The sequence below is a fragment of the Spinacia oleracea genome, chromosome 3 (assembly GCF_020520425.1).
Source record: "Spinacia oleracea cultivar Varoflay chromosome 3, BTI_SOV_V1, whole genome shotgun sequence".
NCBI classification, from domain to species: domain Eukaryota; kingdom Viridiplantae; phylum Streptophyta; class Magnoliopsida; order Caryophyllales; family Amaranthaceae; genus Spinacia; species Spinacia oleracea.
The window spans coordinates 103,325,820-103,350,997 of NC_079489.1; the positions used below are offsets into that span (position 1 = coordinate 103,325,820).

At 38.3% G+C, this 25,178-nt stretch overlaps 2 protein-coding genes across 2 annotated transcripts; both read right to left on the reverse strand.

Annotated features, from left to right (window-relative positions):
- Positions 1-11,617: 11,617 nt before the first annotated feature.
- On the reverse strand, positions 11,618-13,716 carry LOC130470454 (probable sucrose-phosphatase 3). Its single transcript, XM_056840617.1, has 3 exons — positions 13,614-13,716; positions 13,413-13,516; positions 11,618-12,090 (listed from the first exon to the last, which is right to left on the reverse strand). Exons 2-3 carry the CDS (start codon positions 13,497-13,499, stop codon positions 11,887-11,889), a joined length of 291 nt encoding a protein of 96 aa, XP_056696595.1. The 5' UTR covers positions 13,500-13,516; positions 13,614-13,716; the 3' UTR covers positions 11,618-11,886.
- Positions 13,717-15,949: 2,233 nt separating this feature from the next.
- LOC110787101 (uncharacterized) lies at positions 15,950-18,275 on the reverse strand. The gene is made up of 2 exons (XM_021991674.2): positions 18,087-18,275; positions 15,950-17,148 (listed from the first exon to the last, which is right to left on the reverse strand). Exon 2 carries the CDS (start codon positions 17,139-17,141, stop codon positions 16,116-16,118), a length of 1,026 nt encoding a protein of 341 aa, XP_021847366.2. The 5' UTR covers positions 17,142-17,148; positions 18,087-18,275; the 3' UTR covers positions 15,950-16,115.
- Positions 18,276-25,178: the final 6,903 nt, after the last annotated feature.

Sequence of the window (25,178 nt, forward strand, 5' to 3'; positions counted from 1 at the left end):
TGCTAAACAAACATTAAGGAAAGAAAGCAAAAGAAATAGAAGTTGCAGCTGCAGAGGTTGCAATGTCGTGAGCACCTTGAACTTGATCTCGACCTACCTTTTGGATGCTGCACCAGTCGAACATTCTTCCCAGACGCTTAATCTCAGTTATGGTCCAAAGCAGGTTAATGTCAATCGTGCTTTGTTGGAGAAGCATTTCAACCAACATATGAGAATCCGTTAGAACAGTAATATGTCGAACTGTAGCTGTAATGCTCCATCTAAGTGCAAACAAACATGCAAGGACCTCCGCTTGAAGAGCTGACTTCGCTGTCCCTACAGAAGCTCCACCTAAGATCCTATCCGATGTTATCAGAGTATTACTAAGCACCCAACCCATTCCAGCTATCCGAGTATTCTTCTTCCAAGATCCATCAACCTGAATGAAAGACATTATTCCTTGTATCTCTGAGTCAGCAAGTATCACTCTAAAAAAACCCGGCGGATAAAGCGGATCATTTTCCGGAGGATGTAGGAAACGTAATGCAGGAAATGGATGATTGCTAAAGATTTCTTGCTGCTTCAAACCTTCCCTGATAATAATATACACTGCGAGAACCTCACCCCTTTCATTCCTGAATATTCGGTTATTACGTGATAACCAAAGACCCCAAAGTGTTGCAATGAAATAAATAACCCTAACACTATTCTTCCCATCCTGGCATTGAAAAAGCCGGATATAGTAGAGAACCCAGTCAATAAAGGAAAGGTTCTCATTGATTTCTGAATGGATCGCAAGTGATCCATACCTCCAAACGCGTTTCGCACAGTCACAAAACCTGAAAATGTGCTGAATATCCTCGTTATCTTTTGCACAAAAATCACAAGTAAGAGACAACTGGACTCCTTTCTTTCCAACATTCACTTTTGAAGCAATTCCATTGTGAAACAATTTCCACAAAAAAACCTTCCATTTTGTGAGGATCTTAAGAGCCCACAAAATCTTAAAAAAATCCAAACCTGGATGGGCCTGTGCCAACCCATAATCCTCCACTGCTAACATTGCATATGCTGTTTTAACAGTAAACTTACCCGACTTGTGAAAACGCCAGTAAAGAAAATCTTCAACACTAGTAGAAGGCAATTCTGTTGCCACAATTTCCCTGGCGTCGTTAAACTCAAAACAAGAATGAACCCGATTAAGATTCCAACCAGAATCATTAGGAAGAATAAAATGATTAACTTTCCATGTCGCTGCATTGAGTAGTGTGACATTTGATTTAAACTCAGGCACTCTTCCATTGACCCACCTATCCTTACCAGCCCAAACTTTCTTACCATTTCCAATTTTCCAATCACAACCCTTGAACAGAAGATTACTAGCTCGAAAGATACCCCTCATACCCCAAGATAACCTCCGAGAAGAAACATTAGTTATATTACCTGTCTGGAGAGGAAATTGAAAATTCCGCCTACAAATGTCTGATAACACAGAATTTGGATTGCTATGGATACGCCATGCCTGTCTCATTAACAAAGCTTTATTAAGGCAGACCATACTACGTATTCCTAAACCACCCAATCCTTTAGGAAGTTGAATAATCTTCCTCTTAACCCAGTGCATTCCCGAGTTTGCTCGATTTGCCCAGAAGAACCGTGCCAGAATCGAATCAACCTTATAAGAGATTGATAACGGTAATTCCATGCAATTCAGAACATGGGAAGCCATCGAAATAAGCACATAATTAATGAGAATAAGTTTCTGAGGCTGGGAAAGAGAAACAGAATTCCAGGAGCTAATCTTGTTGACCACCCTATCCACAATAAATTGAAAATTAGTACTCTTCTTCCTCACAAGATCAATAGGAACTCCTAAATGTGTACCCATATTTGAGACCAAATCCATCCTCAAGATTCCTCTGAAATTTTGTTGATCTAACAAAGGAGTATTAGGACTTAGTTTAAAATGAGACTTCTGAAGATTGAGTTGTTGCCCTGAGATTCTACAAAATCTACTTATAGTATTTGAAATTTGTGCACAACTATCATTTTTAGCTTTGAAGAAAAAAAGAGCATCATCAGCAAAGAACAAATGTGAGATTAAAGGACAACCCCTCGTAAGACGAATTCCTTGAAAAAACCCCAGATCCGAGCCAAGTTGTATCATCCTGGATAGCACATCCATACAGAAAAGAAACAGGAAGGGTGATAAAGGATCCCCCTGTCGAATACCACACTTTGGATGGAACTGTTCTGAAGTATTGCCGTTGACAAGAACCTTGTAAGAAACAGTAGAAATGTACTGATGAATTAATTGGATCCACTGATTTGGAAACCCATATGCTTTTAGTATGGGAAGGAGAAAATCCCAATGAACCCGATCATAAGCTTTACTCATATCGATTTTAATCGAAGCCAAGTAATCCTTCCCTTTCTTCTTACTATTGATTTTGTCAAGAAGCTCATGGCTGAGAAGAATATTATCCGTCATAAATCTTCCAGAAACAAAAGCATGTTGAGCTGGAGAGATAATGTCTGGCAAGACAGACTTCATTCGAATCACCAAAAATTTTGAGGCACACTTATAAATGGTATTACAAAGACTAATTGGTCTGAGATGCCCTACCTCTTCTGGAATGTCACATTTTGGAATCATAACTAAAAGAGAATGATTCCATTCCTTCAAAAGGAACCCAGTTGTCAAGAAACTACTCACTGCATCGCAAACACACTGTCCCACCTTGTCCCAATGGATCTTAAAGAATTCAACCGTAAAACCGTCTGGACCCGGAGACTTCAAATTTCCCATAGCAAACATAGCCGTTTTAATGTCAGAATTCGAGAAAGGTCTCTGAAGCATATCAATAGTTTCCTGAGAGATCCTAGGCAAATCTAACTCCCTTAAAACCATGTCAAGCTCATCGTTGATAGGAATGTCTGCCGAGGACTTAAAAACTTGCTTTAAAGAATTGACCACAAGATCTTGCACCTGATGTTGGCCCTCAATCCAATGGCCCGATTGATCTTTCAAGGTCAAAATTTCATTCTTTTTCTGTCTTACCTTCACTCTTGAATAAAAGAGCTTAGTTGGAAAATCTCCTTCCGCAGCCCAACGCTCTTTCATTCTCTACTTCCAATACTTAATTTTGATAACACCAGTAGAAAATGCCTCGTCCACTTTGGAGATATAATTCCCTCCATCCACTAAAGTTCGCACTTCCGAGCCTTCAACTACTAGAGTATCATTTAATTCTTTCCAATTCACACCCCATAATTTTTTATTCCTCAAGCACCATCCTCTAATTTTCAAATGAAGGTCGACTAATTTCCTAGATAAACTAAACATTGGAGACCCGTGATGTGGTAATTCCCAAATATTATCAACTAAATCACAAATTTCCTTAAATTGAAGGCACTAATTTTCAATTTGATAAGGCCTATTCCTCATAAAAGATACTCCAATATTATCAAAAATAATTGCAGCATGATCGGAAGCAATAAAAGGTTGATTCAAAATTTTACTTCCCGGAAACGATAAAAACCAATCATTTGTCATATAACCTCTATCTAAACGTTCCAAAATCAAGTGGTGATCTTTACGTTTATTGGTCCAAGTATATTTTGGCCCCGAAAAAGGAACATCCATTGTTTGGCTATTCAGTTTCCATGTTATAAGATCATCCCAACCTTGTATATTAGAGGAACCACCCAATTTATCCGAATGTAGCTCAATTTGGTTAAAGTCCCCTAATAATAAACATTTGGGATAGGAAATTAGAAGCTGCAACATTGTTTCCCAAACTTCTTTCCTATTTTCTACTAAAGGGGCACCATAGCAAAACATCACACAGTAGTTATTTCCATTAGGTTCAAGGATATTACAAAGTACAATATTAGAGGATTTGAAAATACAAGTAATAGCAAAAGGGCTCCAACCTAGGATAACTAATCCCCCACTTGAGCCTATAGCATCAGTACCATCACTAAAACTAGGATTCTTAGAGCTAAATAAACTAACAACCTCATTAACTAGCATTTTAGTTTCACACAAAAACAACAGATGAGGTTTATGTACTTGCAAAAGCCAAAAAGCATAGATTAACTTAGCAGAATCTACTTCATTCAACCCCCTACAATTCCAAGAAATACACTTCATGGATCACTCGGGGACTGTGAACGGCCAGTCACCAAACCCGAGTTAGTGTTCTCCTCGGCAGAAGTAGAAGAAGATGATGGAACATTAGCAGGAACAACTGGCTGCGATTGAGCTTGCAAACCCAACACAAGAACACGAGACTTTTTCCTTGGATATCCCAATTGCTGCTCACTACCACGTTTCTTCCTATCCCCTATTTGCTTATGAAAAGAGGACACTCCAGGGCTAACTTCCACCCCAAAGTCACGAGCCAAAGATAAATCAGTGAAACATTTAGATTCAAAACAAGCTTTCCCATGTCGTTTCTTCCACATACCAAGACCACCCTTGTGTTCCCATTTCTTTATACGCATTTTCCGCCTTTTCGTAAACCAATCAGAAGGCACATAATCAAGAGAGCAAGCAGAGTTTTCAGAATGAGATCGATGTAATTGACCACTTCGAGCTCTCTTACCAGAATGAAGCTTATTAACACAATTTTTAGTAGCTTTAACAGATGAGGAGGAGGAATTCGAAGTGTCTGAATCCTCCATTTCAGGAGCAACAACATGAAATGTGCCAAGAGATAACTCTGCAAACGAGGAGGTGGGTGATAAACTAGGCTCAACCTCCACAGAAGAAGTACGAGAATGTATACATACACCATGTGTCAAACCTTCTGCAACTGAAGGATAAACTGGCAGAATAATTGGTGTAAAGACACCATCATGAAACATGTGAGGTCGACCTTCAATAAACGGTTCTCCACCGCTCGTGAAGACACCTGCAAAGGGATTAGGAGCCGGCTGCCTTGTATCAACAGAAGAGACATTAATATTATGAGTACTACCAACCGCATGATTGGTTTGAGTGACCTCGGGCTGCTGAGTAATAGTACCAATAGGAGTTTGATCAGACTCATCATCTGAAGATTTCCCAACTGAATGAAACTGCATATTTGTTTTACTTGATTGACCAAGTTCAAAAGTAGCAGAAACACTTCTAAAACCAGTGGCTGAAGGAAAATAAGGAGCATATGGATCATTATTTAATCCAAAACGTCTCCCTGGAGAATGATGCGTGTTAACCCCCACCTCATAAGACTGCCAGGCATTAACATTTGATGGAGGAGCAACATTTGAGACTAAGTAATCATCCTGAGAGTGCAAGGATTCTGTAGCTGGAAAATACTCTGGTTCCGACTCAGAAGAGACATTATTATTTTCAGCAATATCATGGCCAAAAGAGGCCTCATTAGCAGGGGAAACAACATTCTCATCAATCCCAAACCCCCCATGGAAAGCAGGAGGATCCAGAGTAACATTAAACCCAAGTGATAAAAGATTAACCCTAGTATTCCTGTTTCGAAACGAATCAAGGAGACCTTGCACCATATTAGTATAGAAAGGCAAATCTGGTGGTCCATAGAGAATTCTAAAACCACTGGACTCTAACCCTTCTAATCTATGTTTAATCCATCTGCTAGCTCTGTACTCGGTAAGGGTACAGTTACAAGTAAAGTGACCAACAACACCACACCTTTTACAGAATTTAAACGCTCCCTCATAACGAAAATAAACCCAGGCAGCCTGATTACCACCTAAAGGAATATAACAACCAGGTATTAAAGGTTGAGAGAGATCAAGTCTTACCTTTGCTCGATATTCTGGTTCATCATGATAAGCATAATCCTCCTCGTCAAGTTCTTCTACGTAGCCAACATGACGAAGTGCTTCCAATGCCCACTCGCGATCAAGAAAATCCAAGGGTAGTCCACAAACTCGAACCCAAAGTGTGGCATTGTCAAAATTCTCATGGTATGGAACCAAATTGCGAGAGCCCCTCCTGAAGGTGATTATACGGCCATCAATAATCGCCGTGTTCTGCTCTAACATAGCCTCAACATCTGTAGGATGTTTACACAAGAAACCAAAGTATTTCCCACGTCGAATTACTGTAATCAAGTCACGCTTGCACCATTAAGAGTCAACTGTATATTGCACTATTGAAAGTGATGGAGATTCGACCCAAAGAAAACCCCAATAACCGATAAACCCCAATTGAATTTAGGTCCCAAGAGATTTTCATCTGGTGGATCAACTAAAACCCCCCTATGAAATGAACTTAAAGGATGATTTGAAGACATTTGATTGTGAAGAAAGACGGAAAGAGTAACAGAATTGAGATACAGAGAAACCAAGGAAAGTGGAGTAATTTATAGTATAAGAAGAAATTAAGGTGAATATCCTAGAAAATCAAGTGGAAATTGTGCATGAAAAAGAACAGCTGTCGAAGGTCGAGTGGAAATTTTTCGGATAATTAACACATAGCCATAATCAAACTCAAAATTCACCACATAATTGCATGAAACAGTAAACAAAAATGACACATAAGAGATTAGCAAGGTTGAATTGAATTAAGAGACAGGTGTAAGATAATCAAAGAAACACGAGCTAAGAACCCTAGAAAAGTAAATGGTAAAATCCTAATTAAAGGATAAAAGGGGTAGAAAATCGGACAATTTGCAAGGATATGATGATGACAGGTGTTGATTGGAGTAATTGTGATGATCTAAATGATAATTGATTCCAAAATCCCTTTGAAAATCAAGAACCCTAAACAAGTAGGGACGCAAGCCTCAAAAGTTTTGAGGAAATTGATTTGAGCTGTGAGCTTAGAGAGAAAACGTAAAAATAAGTTTCTAAACCATTTTCTTATATATATATATATATATATATATATTATTATGAAAGTAGAGAGAAAGGGAGAGAGAGGAAGAGAGAAAATTGTCAGTTATTCTCTTATTTCATTAGGCATCCATAATATATACATATACATAGTATTATATAGGGGTAAGGGTATAATGGGCATCCACCCTAATATATATTTTATAACACTCCCCCTTGGATGTCCATTATCCAAAACAATATAATGCCTTATAATGCGCATGAAATGCTGCCTCATTAAAAACCTTACCAGGAAAACCCAGTGGGAAAAACATGGTTAAGGGAAAAAGATGCAGCGCGCATTTACTCCCCCTAATGACAACATCACTAAAGATCTTTGAGACGGCGCAAACCAATGAGGTGAATCAACTTTTTAAATGTAGCAGTAGGAAGCGCCTTAGTAAACAAATCTGCCAAATTTTCACTTGAACGAATCTGCAAGACATTTATATCGCCATTCTTCTGAAGTTCATGAGTGAAAAAGAATTTTGGTGATATGTGCTTTGTTCTATCACCTTTGATGTATCCTTCCTTGAGCTGTGCAATACATGCTGCATTATCCTCATATAAAATTGCTGGTGCCTCTTTCCCGGAAGATAAACCACAATCTTCTCTTATATGCTGAATCACAGACCTAGCTTAGCCATACACATTCACGACTAGCCTCGTGAATTGCTAAAATCTCAGAATGGTTAGAGGAAGTAGCTGCAATAGTTTGCTTCATAGAACGCCAAGAAATGGCAGTACCTCCACATGTGAATAGATATCCAGTTTGTGATCAGCCATTATGAGGATCTGATAAATACCCTGCATCTGCAAAACCAACTAAACCTTCTTTTGATAAATTAGGAAAGAACAAACCCATATCTTTCGTACCTTGTAGATAACGAAGTACATTTTTAATCCCATTCCAGTGCCTGCGGGTTGGGCATGAGCTAAACCTTGCTAACAAATTCACAGAAAAAGATATGTCAGGTCTTGTATGACTAGCAAGATACATCAGTGCTCCAATTGCACTTAAGTATGGTACTTCAGGACCAAGAATTTCTTCATCATTTTCCCGAGGACGGAAAGGGTCCTTATCCACTTCAAGTGATCTTACAACCATAGGGCTACTCAATGGATGTGCTTGATTCATAGAGAACCTTTTTAGCACCTTTTCTGTATATGTTGTTTGATGCACAAGGATTCCATTCTTTAGGTGCTCAATTTGTAACCCCAAGCAAAATTTTGTCTTTCCAAGATCTTTCCTTTCAAATTCTTTCTTTAAACATTCCACGGTCATGGAAATCTCTTCAGGAGTTCCAACAATGTTTAGATCATCAACATACACTGCAACTATAACAAATCCTGATCCAAATCTCTTTATAAAAATACATGGGATAATAAGATCATTCTTATAGCCTTCTTTCAATAAGTACTCACTAAGGCGATTATACCACATACGCCCAGATTGTTTCAATCCATATAGAGATCTATTCAATTTGATAGAGAAATGTTCTCGAGAACTTGATTTTGTTGCTTCTGGCAACTTAAATCCTTCTGGGAGTTTCATATAGATATCATTATCCAGTGGACCATACAAATAAGCTGTGACTACATCCATTAAGCGTAAGTCAAGTCCCTCTCTCATTGCCAAACTAATTATATATCTAAAAGTTGTTGCATCCACCACAGGAGAATATGTCTCCTCATAATCAATACCAGGTCTTTGTGAGAATCCTTGTGCAACTAATCTTGCTTTATATCTTTCAATATCACCATTTTCATTTTTCTTTCGCACAAAGACCCATTTATGTCCCACTGGCTTTACATCTTCAGGTGTACGGACTACAGGTCCGAATACTTCTCTTTTTTCAAGAGATTTCAATTCTGATTCAATTGCTTCCTTCCACTTTGGCCAAACATCTCTATGTCTACATTCTTCAATAGACTTTGGTTCAGATCCTCATCATCATCCACAACATTTAATGCTACATTGCATGCAAAAACATCATCGACGTCGATATGATTTCGGTTCCATGTAATTTCAGACATGATATAATTTATCGAAATTTCTTCATTATCAGGTACCTGAATTTCATCCTCTATCATGTCTAAAGTCTCTTCTGGAGATCCTTTAAAATTGATCGTATCCTCTATTGGACCATCATTAACCATTGCTCCTTTCCTTTTTCGAGGATTCTTGTCTTTGGAACCTATTGGTCTTCCACGCTTCTGGCGTGCCTTAGACTCATTAGCAACATCATTTTGTCCTTCCGGGACATCAATCTTAATTGGAGCATTCACAGCTGGTATATGTGACTTAGTCACTCTCTTTGGGTCAGTAAAAGCGTCTGGCAACTGATTTGCTAAACTTTGTAAATGAATTATCTTTTGAACTTCTAGTTCACATTGCTTAGTACGAGGATCAAAATGAGATAATGATAATTCATTCCAACTAATTTCTTTATCCAGCTGTTTGTTTTCTCCCCCTAAACCTGGGAAAACCGACTCATTAAAATGACAATCAGCAAAACGAGCCTTAAATAAATCCCCTGTAGTTGGCTCAAGATATTTGATTATTGATGGGGAATCAAATCCAACATATATTCCCAACCTCCTTTGAGGAACCATCTTGGAGCGTTGTGGTGGAGCTATAGGGACATAAACTGCACATCCAAAAATTCTAAGATGGGATATATTTGGTTCCTGACCAAAAACCAATTGTGATGGGGAGAACTTAAGATAATTTGTTGGCCTGATGCGAATTAATGCTGCTGCATGTAATATAGCATGTCCCCAAGCAGTAATTGGGAGTTTAGACTTCATTAGCAATGGTCTAGCAATCAACTGAATGCGTTTAATTAATGATTCAGCAAGACCGTTTTGTGTATGAACATGTGCTACAGGATGTTCAACATTTATCCCAATGGACATGCAATAATCATTGAAAGATTGTGAAGTAAATTTACCAGCATTATCAAGACGAATAGACTTAATAGGAGTATCTGGAAAATGTGCTCTTAATTTAATCAATTGAGCAAGTAATCTCGCAAACGCCAGGTTGCGAGATGATAACAAACATACATGTGACCATCTAGTCGATGCATCGATTAAAACCATAAAGTATCTAAATGGTCCACATGGGGGATGTATTGGCCCACAAATATCCCCTTGTATACGTTCCAGAAAATTGATTGATTCAAAATTTATCTTAGCTGGTGATGGTCGAATTATCAACTTTCCTTGTGAGCAAGCAACACATGAAAAATTATTAGAGAGAATCTGCTGGCTCTTTAATGAATGCCCACAAGAATTTTCAATGATTTTTCGCATCATGATTGAACCGGGATGGCCTAACCGGTCATGCCAAACTATGAAGCTATTAGTAAACTTCTGGTTTACTATAGCATGTGTTTCAATAGAATTAATTCTCGTGTAGTACAAACCAGTGGAGAATCACTAGTAGAAAAAACCCTTATTGCAGCGGGCTTTTAGACCCCTGTTGCAGCGTACATCGTATGCTGCAACTGGGGGGCCTGCAACAAGTCTGAACTTGTTGCAGCGTACAAGTTCGCTGCAAAAAGTGATTTGTTGCAGCGGGCTTTTAGATGTACGCTGCAACAAGTGCCAAAAAATTGGCAAAATTTTGGACTTGTTGCAGCGTACATATAAAAGCCCGCTGCAACAGACTCAACTTTTTGCAGCGTACATTTATTTGTACGCTGCAACAAGTCTGAATTTTTGCGAAAATTTTTTCCCTTGTTGCAGCGTACAACATATATGTACGCTGCAAAAAAGCACTTTTGGCGGGAAAATTCTAATTTTGTTTAGGGATACCTAGAGTGCCTTGCACCAAATATAGAAACCTGTCAAAACAATAATAGAATAACGCAACCTGTATAACAAATATAAAAACAACAACTGGAGTTTTGTATACTATATATCCCAAAACCAAAGTGCACATATTACATTTAAATATATGTTCCAATTTCAACATAAACATACATTTTAATATAAAATTTATTCTATAACAACTAAACCAACTCGATCAAGCGCGCTAAAGCCAATAATAAATACTTGTTGGTAAAAAACTTAGCCCATTGCTCACGAACCACATCAAATTCCTCGCATAAGGCGCAATCCTCGGAGTGTAGACCTTTACAAAAACAGAAATTTAAATTAAACATTAGATTAAATACAAATTAAATATCACATTTTAACATTCAAGAAACTAATGACAATGTCCTAATAGTCTAAAATGAGTCCTTAGGTTCTTTAGTTCAAAGTTGGGAGCGAAAATGTCATTTTAGCCTAAATATGTCCTATAACGACCAAACAAGCCTTAAATGTGTATAAGTAGTTAGAATAAGTCTTAGAAACTTAAAACTAAGCATATTAAACATGTAATAAGTTTAAAATAAGTCCTTAGGTTCTTTATTTTAAAGTTGGGATCGAAAATGCCTTATTTTATCCTAAATATGACCTATAACGATAAAACAAGCATTAAATGTGCATAAATAGATTGGAATAAGTCTTAGAAACTTAAAACTAAGCATATTTATCATATAATAATTTAAAAATGAGTCCTTAGGTTCTTAAGTTCAAAGTTGGGAGCGAAAATGTCATTTTAGCCTAAATATGACCTAAAACGACACAATGAGCCTTAAATGTGCATAAATGGATTGGAATGAGTCCTAGAAAGTTAAAAATAAGCATATAAAACATTTAGTAAGTTTAAAATGAATCCTTAGGTTCTTTGGTTCATAGTTGGGAGCGAAAATGGTTCAAAGAATGAATGTACAAGGTTGTATCATCAAGAAATCTAGTCAACTAAAACAACGTTGCAACAAGTGAGAAAAGGTGAAACTCAATTCTGTTAAACAAGGTACAAAGGACACTAGCACTTTGAAGTTGGAATAAGAAAAGGGTTACAATGTAGAGTCAGCGAGTTACCTCAGAAACACCCCACAAAGGAAAGACAAAAAAGAGACTTGTATTGTCATAGATACTGTAAAGTAAGATATGTTAAGTAAAAAAAGTTTACGACTGCAAGGTAATATACTATTTAAAGGTCTTACCAGATGTTTCCCATTTATCAAACCTCACAAGCCATGCATCATTGCTTATCCTTGTTGGCAAAAGGCGATCAATCCAAACCCGGTATTTTGTTCCCTGACGATCTCCAGAGCATTTTTTGAGTTTGTCTATGCTGTCATAAAGAGAGAGCTCCTCGCCAGATGGATGGATAAAACCCCCTGAAGGATGCTGTAATAATGCAACAAGAATGAGATTGGATGTAAAACACAGAGAATTGGAAGGATTCACACGCATATAATAACACGACGACAAATAATAATCCACTACGACTTTAAGACATAATTCAACCATTTGGTTTTTCCATTTAACTCTTAACGACCCTGTTCAGAACAACTGCTAAACAAACTAGTTAAGCATTGTCCCAGATCTAATACAGAAGATAGAAGTCAATAACAGATGCAACTATAACAGATAAAGTGAATATCTACAAAGTAGTCCTCGATATTTCTCCACCACCAGCCAAACACAAAGAGGAAAAAATCTTAAAATTTACGAAAAAGACTACAGATGCATATTATTCCTGAACCTACATATACATGTACCATAACTCTTTAAGCACTTATGTTGTCCAAGTTTAACAAGCAAATATCAGATAATCGGAAATAAGGTACCTGGAAAGGACAGCATTAAAACAAAAATCTTGTGATTTTAATGCAATAAGAAATCATTACACACACAGGAATATAAGTAAACTAAACCATGTCAAAATAATAGATTTTATCAGAGACAAAAGGAAAAATTCACATAAACAATACCAACTATGCTGTTTCTTCCAAGAATAATATTAATCTAGTATAATCCTGACTATGGGGAGTACCTTCCCAGAATAAACCAATAACTTAAATTATCTGATTTAGCAGGTTACATGGGCCATGTGGCAAGTTGTGATTGTCACAAATTAATATTTTTTCTCAGAAAATCTACCTTCATTTTCCCACAACCTTTCTTAACTAACGACTCCAATCGTCGCAGGTAAGAAGTAATTTCCAATTTAACGCACGACTCTACGCTATGGGATGATTTCAGACTTTAAATTTTACCAAGTGATGTTGCGAAATGGTGTTGTATCTGGTGGTCTTAGGTGGCGTTGATGCGGGCACGAGGTATGAATGATGGTGGTGTTGGAGGCAGGAGGATAGAGAGATGAGGCGGCAAGATGGAATGAGACTTGGATGTAGCTGGGGCAGGGCTGTGAAGGGCGTGGTTTGGCTGGACAAGGAGAGTGTGGTTTGGGCTGGCATGGATTCGTAGGTGGTTGGGGGCAGACAAAGGAAAGGGTGGCTAGGCAAAGAAGGGGGCAGGGAGAGGGGCGAAAAGAAAAAAAGAAAGAAGAAGTTACTGGTTCAACAAGTTGATTATAAAATCGGTTTGTTTTGGGAAGACACACCCTAATGTTGAGATTATATTAGAATAATTTATAGTTGGGTTTATTATGAGAAGAACAATTTTTCCAAAACAAAATAAGATTTAGATATCTAATAATGCAAAACCTTCTTCTGCCTTGCATAATTTACAAGAAAGCTGTCCAACTTTGGACTATAATGGCACTGCTCTCCTGCTGCTTCTTTAAAATACATTTATTGAAGAAGAAGCTCTGAGACAAAACACAGCATAAAAAACAGTCCACTCTCAGTTAAAAGAAAGCTTAGCCAATACCACTCTGAAAGTCTGAAGAAAAACAAAAGCATTACCAACTTAATTTTTCATAACATGTACTCTGTAGATCTCATCATCAGCCTTCAAATTTCAGCAACAAAAACTTTATACCAACATTTCCCAAGTACAAAACTTTTTTCCCCAGAAAGCAAGCATACCTATAAGATTAATCAACTTTAAGCTGTAGATTGAAGACAAAAGGACAGAGCATATCCATTTATCACAAGCTCTCTTTTTGCATTTTGTTGCAACAGAATATAATACTCATGCTCTAATTTGGAAAGAATGAATGTACAAGGTTGTATCATCAAGAAATCTAGTCAACTAAAACAACGTTGCAACAAGTGAGAAAAGGTGAAACTCAATTCTGTTAAACAAGGTACAAAGGACACTAGCACTTTGAAGTTGGAATAAGAAAAGGGTTACAATGTAGAGTCAGCGAGTTACCTCAGAAACACCCCACAAAGGAAAGACAAAAAAGAGACTTGTATTGTCATAGAGAATATAGTGTTGCAAGTGCAAGCAGTATAATGCTGCTTCTGCTACAGACCTACAGTATACACTCAGCAAGAAACAATAAACAATCGAAACATATGATTCACTAATGAAAAAACAGACCCATGCTTAAAGCAGCTTACAGACAGATGCTAGATACCAAGGTGACAATCACAATTCATAGGACAAGCAAAAATAAGGAAAACGGGAAGCGTAAATCTCATAACAGCTATCATAAGACAAAAGACACTATTAACACAATTTCTACATTATGTATACTCTATGAATAAAGGACATACTGGCTTGTGCTTTGTTTCTAGCAAAATCATCCTGCACAGTGCACACTAGTAGCAACTCTTCCATCAAAGTAAACCTTCAAGCATCAGTTTCTAAATACCAGTTGGGGATAAAGGGATGTTCGTTCATTACAATATGCACCATTACGTATAAATGTCACAGAAAAGACAACACGAAACAGTTTTAAGGTTCCTCGCCATATCGCTTGTCCCTGAATCCCCACCACCGCAGCGATAAACACCAAAGTACAATACATAATTTCCCAACAAGGGCTAGTTGAAACTATATCATGAACTTTAGCTTAGTTTCTAATTGCCTGGATAGCAAACCATTGTCTTTTCCAGTAACTACAGGAACACACCGGAACAGCCAACAGCCAACAAAATCAACAAAATCAAAATAAAAATAAAAGTTGAACAAACGAAAATCAAAAACGAAAATCAAAACGAAAATCAAAAACGAAAATCAAAAACAATAATCAAAACGAAAATCAAAAACTAAAATTGAACCCTAATCTGAAAACGAAAATAAAAAACGAAAATAAAAATTGAACACACCATACCGAAACCACCGGAACCACGACGCCGAGCAACCACCGGAACCACGACGCGACGGGGAGATGCTGAACCCCCGGCCGACCAAGAATATATCTTTCAGTGACAGGCCGCGCGAGAATTGAACGGGATGGGGGAGATGAGGCGAGAACACCACACACCGGCGAAGACAGCGACGCAGGGCTGAGCAACGCTTGGGTTCGACGGCGACGCAGGGCTGAGTTCGACGGCGACGCAGGGCTGAGTTCGACGGCGACCTTGGATATTTGTTTAAGGGAAAAGGCTTGGAGCTATAGCAGAGAAGGAACAACGTACGTTTCTCGTTTGAGCGCGGTTTGTTGCAACTAGGAAAGTAAAAATTTTAATTTGAAACGCGGACTTGTTGCAGCGGGCATTAACATGTACGCTGCAATAACTTCGGGTTGTTGCTGCGGGCTTTTATTTTGTACGCTGCAACAAACGCATTTGTTGCGAACAACTAAAATGTACGCTGCGATAACCCTTTAAAGGGTTTGACCCGCGTTGACCGACTGGTTGTTGAAGCGTATTTATACATGTACGCTGCAACAAGGGGGCTGCAACAGGGGTTTTTTCTACTAGTGAATGTAGGTAATTTCTCCAAGACAGTCTTTGTGCCATTAGTTATGCTCGTGATTTGAAGGAATTCATCATTTCCTTCACTAATAGTCTCAATATGATAACCATTACTTCGAATATCTTTAAAACTAAATAAATTTCTTTGAGACTTGGGAGTATATAATGCATCAATGATGACAAATTTAGTTCCCATAGGCAACAATATATTTGCTCTTCCGGAGCCTTCTATAATATTAGTACTACTCGATATAGTACTCACACTAGTTTTTTTCATCATCAATTGAGAGAAATATTTCTTTTTCTTAAGTATAGTATGAGTAGTTGCACTATCTGCAAGATACAATTCTTCATCATTTATTTCCCATTGACCTTGAGAGGTATTCATATTCTTCAAGGAAATAAAAATATGTGTCACAAAACTAAACATGTCCAAAATAACCATTATAAAATAAAACACCCAAAATAATACAATATCTTAGAAAACACACAGAATATAAAGTCATTATACAATCACAAAGTTCATAACTTAAACACATAATGTCATAATTAAAATACTACAATTCTATACCAAATCCAACACAACATATTAAAAACTTAATTATTCCCTTCAGGGGAAGTAAAGAAATCTGCAACTTCTAGGTGAGTTGTATCACCAGACTCAAAATCACCTTCGCCATCTTCAAATACAAGATTGGTCTCAACATTCTTTCCTTTCTTCTTCAATGATGATTGATAAAGGTCAACAAGGTGTTTTGGAGTGCGACATACGCGTGACCAATGGCCTTTTCCTCCACAACGATAACAAACACTAGTCACATTGTCACTTTTTCCTTTCTCACCTTTACCATCTTTGCGGTCCCACTTCTGGTGGGAATGTGAGTTCTTGTAATAACCTCCACGACCTCTACCATAGCCACCAAAACCACGTCGACGCCCACGGCCTCGCCATTGGCCACGACCACGACCACTGCTGCTGGCATGATCTTTATTCTTTGATATTTTCCCGCTATGGGATATCACATTCGCTTTAGGGAATGGAGTTGAGCCAGTAGGGCGTGCTTCATGATTTTTCATTAACAGCTCATTATTTTGTTTAGCCACAAGAAGACAAGATATCAATTCAGAATATTTTTTAAAACCTTTTTCTCGATACTGTGTCTGCAGGACAACATTGTTTGCATGAAAAGTGGAGTATGTTTTTTCTAACATATCTGCATCGGTAATTTTCTCTCCACATAATTTCAATTGAGAAGTAATTTTAAACATGGCTGAATTATATTCACTCACAGATTTAAAATCTTGTAATCTCAAATGCAACCAATCATAACGAGCCTTTGGCAATATCACAGTTTTCTGGTGGTCATACCTTTCCTTTAGATTACTCCAAAGGATTTGTGGGTCTTTAACTGTCAGATACTCAGTTTTAAGCCCCTCGTGGAGGTGATGGCGAAGAAATATCATAGCTTTAGCTTTATCTTGACATGTTGCTTTATTTCCTTCTTTTATTGTGTCACCAAGCCGTTTAGCATCTAGGTGTATTTCAGCATCTAACACCCATAACAAATAGTTTTTTCCAGTAATATCAAGGGCCACAATCTCAAGCTTTGCAAGGTTTGACATAAATTCGCTATGCAAAACAATTGATACTACAAATTAGGACGTCGGAATTATAAGTAAACATACCCTCTACAAGTTGTGATAAATATTAAGTATCATACTGACACTATAATAGTAAAATTTATGGGTATGTTACTGGGCTAGACACAAATGAATATAAAAGTAAAAGAAAATGCTCCTTTTCACATAAAAGATGGAGTGCACGTGTGGCTTCAAACAATAGATAGTAATTGTACTATTCTTATATTAAGGACCATTTTTGTAAGAATCTTCACGCACTTGTTTTTATCTCTTCATTTTATTATACTCCCTAAATTGATGATACTTATGCAAAAAAAAACAAGAATTAAGGCAAAGATTGCAGCATGATCACGAAATAATTAACAATTACAAAAAAAAAAAAAAACTTGAAAGATTCCACTAAAAATAATGGTAACCGAATTGCGGCATAACTGCATAACCGAATTTGATTACCAAATGAAAATAATACACTATTTCAAAGCATTAAGCAAATCAAAAAAAAAAATTTCTAGATTAACTTAGTAAAGTTGGGCCGCAAAAACAAAAACGGTTTCTAAAATTAATATGAACCGCAGTGAATCAAATTGATATCCACGCATGATGTTGCCGCATTAAATCGCAATTTACATAAACATTCATCAATCAGACATAATTTATAGTATTTTAACTCAATTTTACACGGTAATACGTACAAATAAGTTAACATAAACATGGTACGAAGTATTTAGAAGACATACAAAATTAACGTACAGAGGCATATAGTGCAGATCATTGCAACAACTTAATAAAATAATTAGTTTAATCAAATCATAAGTATATAATAATCATATCATATGCAAGATCACAAAACTTCTTTAAAAGAAAATAATGAAAGTAAAGACGAGTATAAACCAAATAATATAGTAATTACTTCGTAGTAATACTAACCGATAACGATGATTCTCGTAGTTATTTTCTCCTTTGTTCAATTGCGGTTTCCTTTGATTTTCATCAACAATTAGCAATGGTGCTGATAACGTATTATGAAAGTAGAGAGAAAGGGAGAGAGAGGAAGAGAGAAAATTGTCAGTTATTCTCTTATTTCATTAGGCATCCATAATATATACATATACATAGTATTATATAGGGGTAAGGGTATAATGGGCATCCACCCTAATATATATTTTATAACACATATATATATATATATATATATATATATATATATATATATATATATATATATATATATGGTGTAATTGTTTTATGGCAAAATCTTACGGTTTCTTGGACACTTGTAATATTTTTGTTTGCTTGTAGTTTTAGAAAGATTATTTAGTATGGGATGCAAACGTATAACTTAATGTATAAGTGGAGTTAATTAATACGGATGCACGTTATGTTAGCCAGAAGAAGTGTGTTTCTACTTGCATATATTCAGAAATGACCAAAACATGCAAGTGTTGTGAGTATTTAGAAACATGGAGAGTAAAATACTTGTAAAAGATAACTTCACATTTACGAGTAATAAACTATGAAGTATTACTTCTTTCCTTCGAATCATAATTTTCTATGGGTTACCGCTAATCATTAGGATGATAGTAAGCCTCTCTTTTCTTGTTTTTTTAGATTTTGATTTAATGTTCGAAATAAAAACTCCATTCTTTCCGTATTGGAGAGTTTCTTTACCCATCTATTGGGTTATTATATCTACAAATTGTTGGGTTTTATCTCTTTTTTTGTGAGAGTTTATGACTATGTTTTTAATTTTGCAAAAATAGTTGATTTAATTACCGATGAATATTTGTGTAGTATTAAAACAAATACTACGTATCATTTATACGTCTACAATAAGTTTGATTTGTTTTAATTCAATTTCAAAATTATAGCAGATCTAAAGACCCCCTCGTTGAAGATCATATCAAACATGCATCGTTGTGAGAGAGAGTATTCATTATTGTCAGATTTCATCCACAATGATCGTGGTTTTGCTGGACTCGATTTTCTTTTGATCCAATTTATTTTGTATTTGTTAGTTTTGATTTCTATTGTAAATGTGGTATAACTATTTTATTAAAGATTTAACATTACCTTAAAAAAAAACTCTAAAGTATTAAATCACAAGATTCACAACCATGTCACCTAGAATACACTACAAGAATTTGTATCTTTAACGACAATCTAATTACGACGGTCAAAAATCCCGTCACGGGGCTAACAACCAAACAAATTAAGAGGGGAACAACCGTCGTAAATGTCTTTTACGACGGGTTAACAACCGGATTTTCCATTAACGACGACCCCCTTTTATGACGGATTCACGACAGGAAATCCCGTCATTAATCAACGATTATTTGTCTTTGATGACGGGATTTTCAATCATTAATGATACAATTTTTATAGTGATACCTTCTATCTACAAAGTATCTAACATACTAACGAACATGGTCTGATATTTTAAAAAGCGTCCGATAATATACTTTGTAATAGAAAACTGGAGTAGTAGTTACAGGATATTTTCGTTATAAATAACAATATTACTCCCTCTGTCCCTTAATACTCGCACCGGTTTGATCGGTGCGGAGTTTAAGACACTTAAATTGATTTATTAATTTAATTGGTACGTGTTAGTTGATAGTGGAGTATTTTTTAATATAGTTAGTGGGAAATGTGTAAAGGTGGGGAGTGGTGGGTGGGGTGTGAATTTTTAAGTAATTTTTTAAAGGGTGTAGGTGGGTTAATAGGTAAGTGTGAGAAATAATACAACGTATAATATTGACAAAGATTTTCATTTATAAAAGCGGTGCAAAGACGCACCGAAAAAAAAAGCGGTGCGAGTATTAATGGACGGATAAAATAATATTATGTGGGAAAACGTATCATCTTTTCTCTTTGTTTTTCTTTAGTCAACGTCCATCTGATTTTGTTTTGGTTTACGTATAATATGTGCGTGACATGTTACTTTACATCCTGGCATTGCTTAATTGCTTTGACAATTCTCGTTTTACCAATTTTTCTACAACTTTGATGTTTTCATACAAGGACAGATGACTTAGGGGAAGGGCCCAACTTTTGTTGACTGATTATTTGAGTTATTTCAAGGAGGAGAAACGTTGGTGGGGAAGGAGGTGATTTAGAAGGACAACATCGTTATACATCGGCGTATCCAGGATTTTTACGTAGGGTATGCAAATTATGAAGTCAAAAATTAATGGTTGTTTTTCGTTTTAAAAAAGTATTACAGAGAGGAATAAAGAGCAAAAAGAAAATTAAAATCAATTTACGCTTATAGTTAGATTTGAACACAGATCACTTGGCTACATAAGTATTGAAATATCACCTTTAACCATCAAACCAAATTAATTCTATGATGCATAGCTGCTTCAAAATATATTTAACCTGAATACCTGATGCAATCAGGGGTATGCAAATGCACACCCTTGGTGTTAGAATCCAACCTTCCTTACCTTGTACTTTTCAACCTTCCTTACCTTGTACTTTTCTTATTTTCCCTTGTATTTATCTTATCTAAACTTTCTAGGACTTTTCTTTGAAATTTCTAGGCTTTAGATAAGATTATTATGTTACTCTCATTCCAGTGTTCACTGGCAGTTTTTAGCTAATTCAAAATAAACCTCTATGAGGGGTATGAATCAATACCTCTCACAAGAAGTTGCCTTTACTTAATCACTAGCGTTGTTGTATGCCTTGTAGATATTGTGTTGTCGCTCGTTTTTAAGCTTTCTTGCCTCAACAAAGTCCCTCGAACAGATACACTCGCGTCGTCGGCCCTACTTGTGACTGTTGTGCGCACACAAGTGCCCAATTGGCGCCCGCGTCCCTTTCTTGTTGCCAATAGACAAGAGCGCTCATTCTCAGAAACCTTGCTTGCTCGTGCTTCACGAGCCCTTTGAATTCGTTCCGCACAAGGCTTGCGCCCTTACCGCCCAATAGTTAGGAGTGCGCCGCACGATCCGGTGCCCAAAATATTCGGACCGTGACAGTTGGTATCATAGCCAAGGGTCAAACCGAGACCCAAGAGACCCGAGGGAGCACCTCAAGATGGAAGCAATACTAGAAAGACTAGCCTGGCTAGAGGGCAAGTCAGAATCATGGACATAGACCGAAGAGATCGTCATCAAGCAAGATAAGCGGATAGACGATCTTGAGGCCGACGTCGAAGAACTGAAAACTGAAAGAGACTCATTGCGTGAGCATCTCAACTACGTACAAGGGATGGTTGATGACTCGCAGGACAAATGCGCTACTCTGATGCGTGCTAGCAAAGACACTAGTGGTGGCGGTACAAGACGAATCAAGCCACCCAAGCCTCGTACCTTCTGTGGTGCGAGGGACTCCAAAGAGGTCGACAACTTCATCTTCGACATGGAGCAATACTTCAGGATTTGCCAACTGAAGGACAATCTGATGGTGGACACTGCAACAATGTATTTGGCGGATGATGCTAAACTCTGGTGACGTTGTAAGTACGCCAACATCCAAGCCAAGAAGGTGGTTATTGATACATGGGAAGAGTTCAAGGCAGAGCTCATATCCCAATTTTACCCTGAAAATACATAATTCATCGCTTGGACGAAGCTAACAACCTTGCAACATAAGGGATCCATTCGAGAGTACATGAAGGAGTAATTCGCGTGCATGATCGACATTAAAGACATGACTGAGAAGGATCAGTTGTTCAAATTCTTCAAGGGATTGAAGGAGTGGGCTCAGCGTGAGATCTGGCGCTCAAAAGTAGACACATTATCAGGGGCCATTGCGGCGGCAGAAAGGTTGATGGATTACTCGTCCGATAGAGCACCTGTACAGAAGAAGGGGAACAAAAACTCTACGGCGAGCACTCCTAAAAATTAAGGGAATGGTTCCCAAGCTAGTTCCAACAGTGTGGGGAACAAGTACCGAAGTGAGGGGAGAAGAGTCACGGAGGAACGGTGGTTCATCCTCTTCCAATAAAGGGGGAGCTCATTCTGGATCTTCGTCGTGGAACAAAACCCTCACTTGCATATTGTGTCGTGGACCACACAAAGGGTTTGAATGCAAGCATAAAGGAGAAATTGATAGTTTGCAGAAGAAGTTGTCCGCCATGACCACTTCGAAGCCGACTCAAGAGGATGATAGAGAAGAGTCAGAGTACGACGAAGAGGAACCCTCAAAACTAGGCGCCGTCCACATGATGTATTCCATGGGAAAAGAACCCCAAGGAGAAAAACCCTACATTACTGACTTGATGTATGTAGAAGTCCGGGTGAATGGAAAGGGAGCCCGAGCTATGGTAGATACATGTGCCACTCACAACTTTGTTACTGAAAGAGAAGCAAAAAGACTCGGGTTCAAGTTGATTCGCGAAGGGGGAAAATTAAAAACTATAAACTCGGCAGCGAGACCCATTCACGACATTGTAAAGAATGTTCCCACCAAGTTGGGAGACTGGAGTGGGCATCTCAACTTCACAGTGGCGAGTATGGACGACTTCAATCTGGTGCTGGGCATGGACTTCCTCCGTGCCAGGAAAGCCATCCCGATGCCGCACCTGGGTTCCTTACTGGTGGCAGGACAACAACCCTGCCTTCTCAAGACATGTGTCCAGGCAAAGAGGCGAAGAAACAAAAGGGGCCTCTTCTATCAGCTATGCAGTTGAAGAAAGGTCTTAAGAGGAATGAGCCTACATTCCTCGCCACTCTGTCGATGAAAGACGATGAAACACAAGGAGATACCCCACCGGATCTCATGGACCTACTTAAAGAGTTTGCTGATATCCTTCCAGAGAAACTTCCGAAAGTCCTCCCGCCGAGAAGGGCCATTGATCACGAGATTGAGCTAGTGCACGGAGCCAAGCCTTCTCCACGAGTCCCGTATCGAATGGCACCCCAGAGCTTGCTTAACTGCGAAGACAATTAGATGATTTGTTGAAAGGTGGATTTGTTTTCCCTTCAAAGGCTCCCTATGGTGCTCTGGTACTCTTCATGAAGAAACAAGACATGAGTCTTCGCTTGTGCATCGATTATAGGGCGCTGAATAAGTAACTGTGAGAAACCACTATCCAATTCCGTTAGTGGCATACTTGTTTGACCAGTTGGGGGATGCAGTCTACTTCACCAAGTTAGACTTTAGATCGGGGTACCGTCAAGTTCGGATCACTCAAGGCGAAGAACCAAAGACATCATGTGTTACGAGGTACAAAGCATTTGAATGGCTCGTCATGCCCTTCGGCCTAACTAATGCCCCAGCTACGTTCTGTACACTCATAAATCAAGTCTTCCATGAATAACTCGACAAGTTTGTAGTGGTATACTTGGATGACATTGTGATCTATAGAAAGACACTTGAGGAACACATTGATCATCTAAGAAAGGTGTTCGAGAAGATGAGAAAACACCACTTGTTTGTGAAGCGAGAGAAGTGCGCCTTTGCGCAGGCATAAATTGGTTTACTTGGTCACTTTGTAGGAGCTGGCCGTATCAGAATGGATCCGAAGAAAATTCAAGCTATACGTGATTGGAAAGCTCCAAAGAATGCCTCTGAACTACGGTTGTTCTTGGGACTAGAAAATTACTATCGAAGATTCATAAAGGGGTACTCGGAGATAGCTATCTCCCTCACAGACTTCTTGCGAAAAGATAACTCCTGGCAATGGGCGGAGACCCATCAAGTAGCATTTCGCAAGTTGAAAGACGCAGTGATGAAGGAACCAGTACTAGCTCTCCCCGACATCAAAAAAACCTTCGTGGTAGAAACCAATGCATCAGATTTTGCTCTAGGAGGAGTGCTCTTGCAAGAAGGGCATCCAGTTGCTTTCGAGAGTCGAAAGTTGAATGGGGTTGAGAGGAAGTATTTTGCACAAGATAAGGAACTTCTATCCATTGTTCATTGTTTGAGAGGATGGAGACATTATTTGTTGGGTTCACGGACAACACAGCAGCCAGCCACTTTCTCACCCAGCCCAAGCTCACAGGTAGGCAGGCTCAATGGTAGGAGTTACTTGTAGAATTCGATGTAGAGTTCACATACCGAACTGGAGTGAGCAACAAGGTTGCAGATGCCCTAAGTCGGCGTGCCGACTTAGCTCCTTTGCGCAGACTTGCTCCGTTGTCTGCAAGCAACGTAGCCAGATCTGTCAAAGATCAAGTCAAGCAACATCTAGCGGGGGATCCTATGACGGACACCATAAAGAAGATGATAGAAGAGGGGAAGACCAGACGCTTTTGGATAGAAGATAATCTCATCTACACTAAAGGCTACAAACTGTTCATCCCGAAATATGGAGTCTTTCGCCGAATGCTCTTGAAAGAATGTCATGATACCTTGTGGGAAGGTCACCCCGGATGGCAGAGAACTCTGAGCTTGCTCTTCTTGGGATATTACTGGCCTGGAATAAAAGAAGATGTGATGGGCTATACGAAGACTTATCTCGTGTGCCAACAATACAAGATTGATAAACAGAAACCCAGAGACCTACTAGAGCCACTCCCCGTTCCCACTCGGCCATGGGAGAGTGTCTCAATGGACTTCATCAGTGGATTACCGAAAGTGGACCAATTTTGCGCTGCAATAGTAGTAGTTGATCGGTTTTTTAAGTATGCCACCTTTGTGCCGATACATAGGACATGTGGTGCTGAAGAAACTGCTGTTCTATTCTTCAAGCACATATAGTGAAGTATTGGGGGTTGCCGAAGAACATTGTCAGCGACAGATATCCTAGATTCACAAGCATCTTTTTGTCAGAGTTGTTCCAAATGATGGGTTCGGCGCTGAATATGTCGTCAAGTCAGCATCCCCAATCGGATGGGAAAACTGAGAGATTTAACGGACTCTTGGAAGAATATCTACGTCACTTTGTGAGTGCCAACCAAAAATATTGGGTCAGGCTCCTTGATGTGGCCCAACTCTACTTCAATTCTCAGAAACGTTCTGCGTCCAACACAAGCCTCTTTGACTTGGTGACAGGCCAACAACCCCTTCTACCACACAAGGTAGCGGGAATTGAAGATGGAAGAAGCCGTCAAGCTCAAGAGTTCACAA

Bases quoted from the DNA above. Each gene is read 5' to 3' on its own strand.
- LOC130470454 (XM_056840617.1), bottom strand. From the start codon at position 13,499: ATGTATTTTAAAGAAGCAGCAGGAGAGCAGTGCCATTATAGTCCAAAG. The intron at 12,091-13,412 runs GTTTTGCATTAT...GCATTATTACAG, and splicing joins ATTATGCAAGGCAGAAGAAG to CATCCTTCAGGGGGTTTTAT.
- LOC110787101 (XM_021991674.2), bottom strand. From the start codon at position 17,141: ATGTCAAACCTTGCAAAGCTTGAGATTGTGGCCCTTGATATTACTGGA.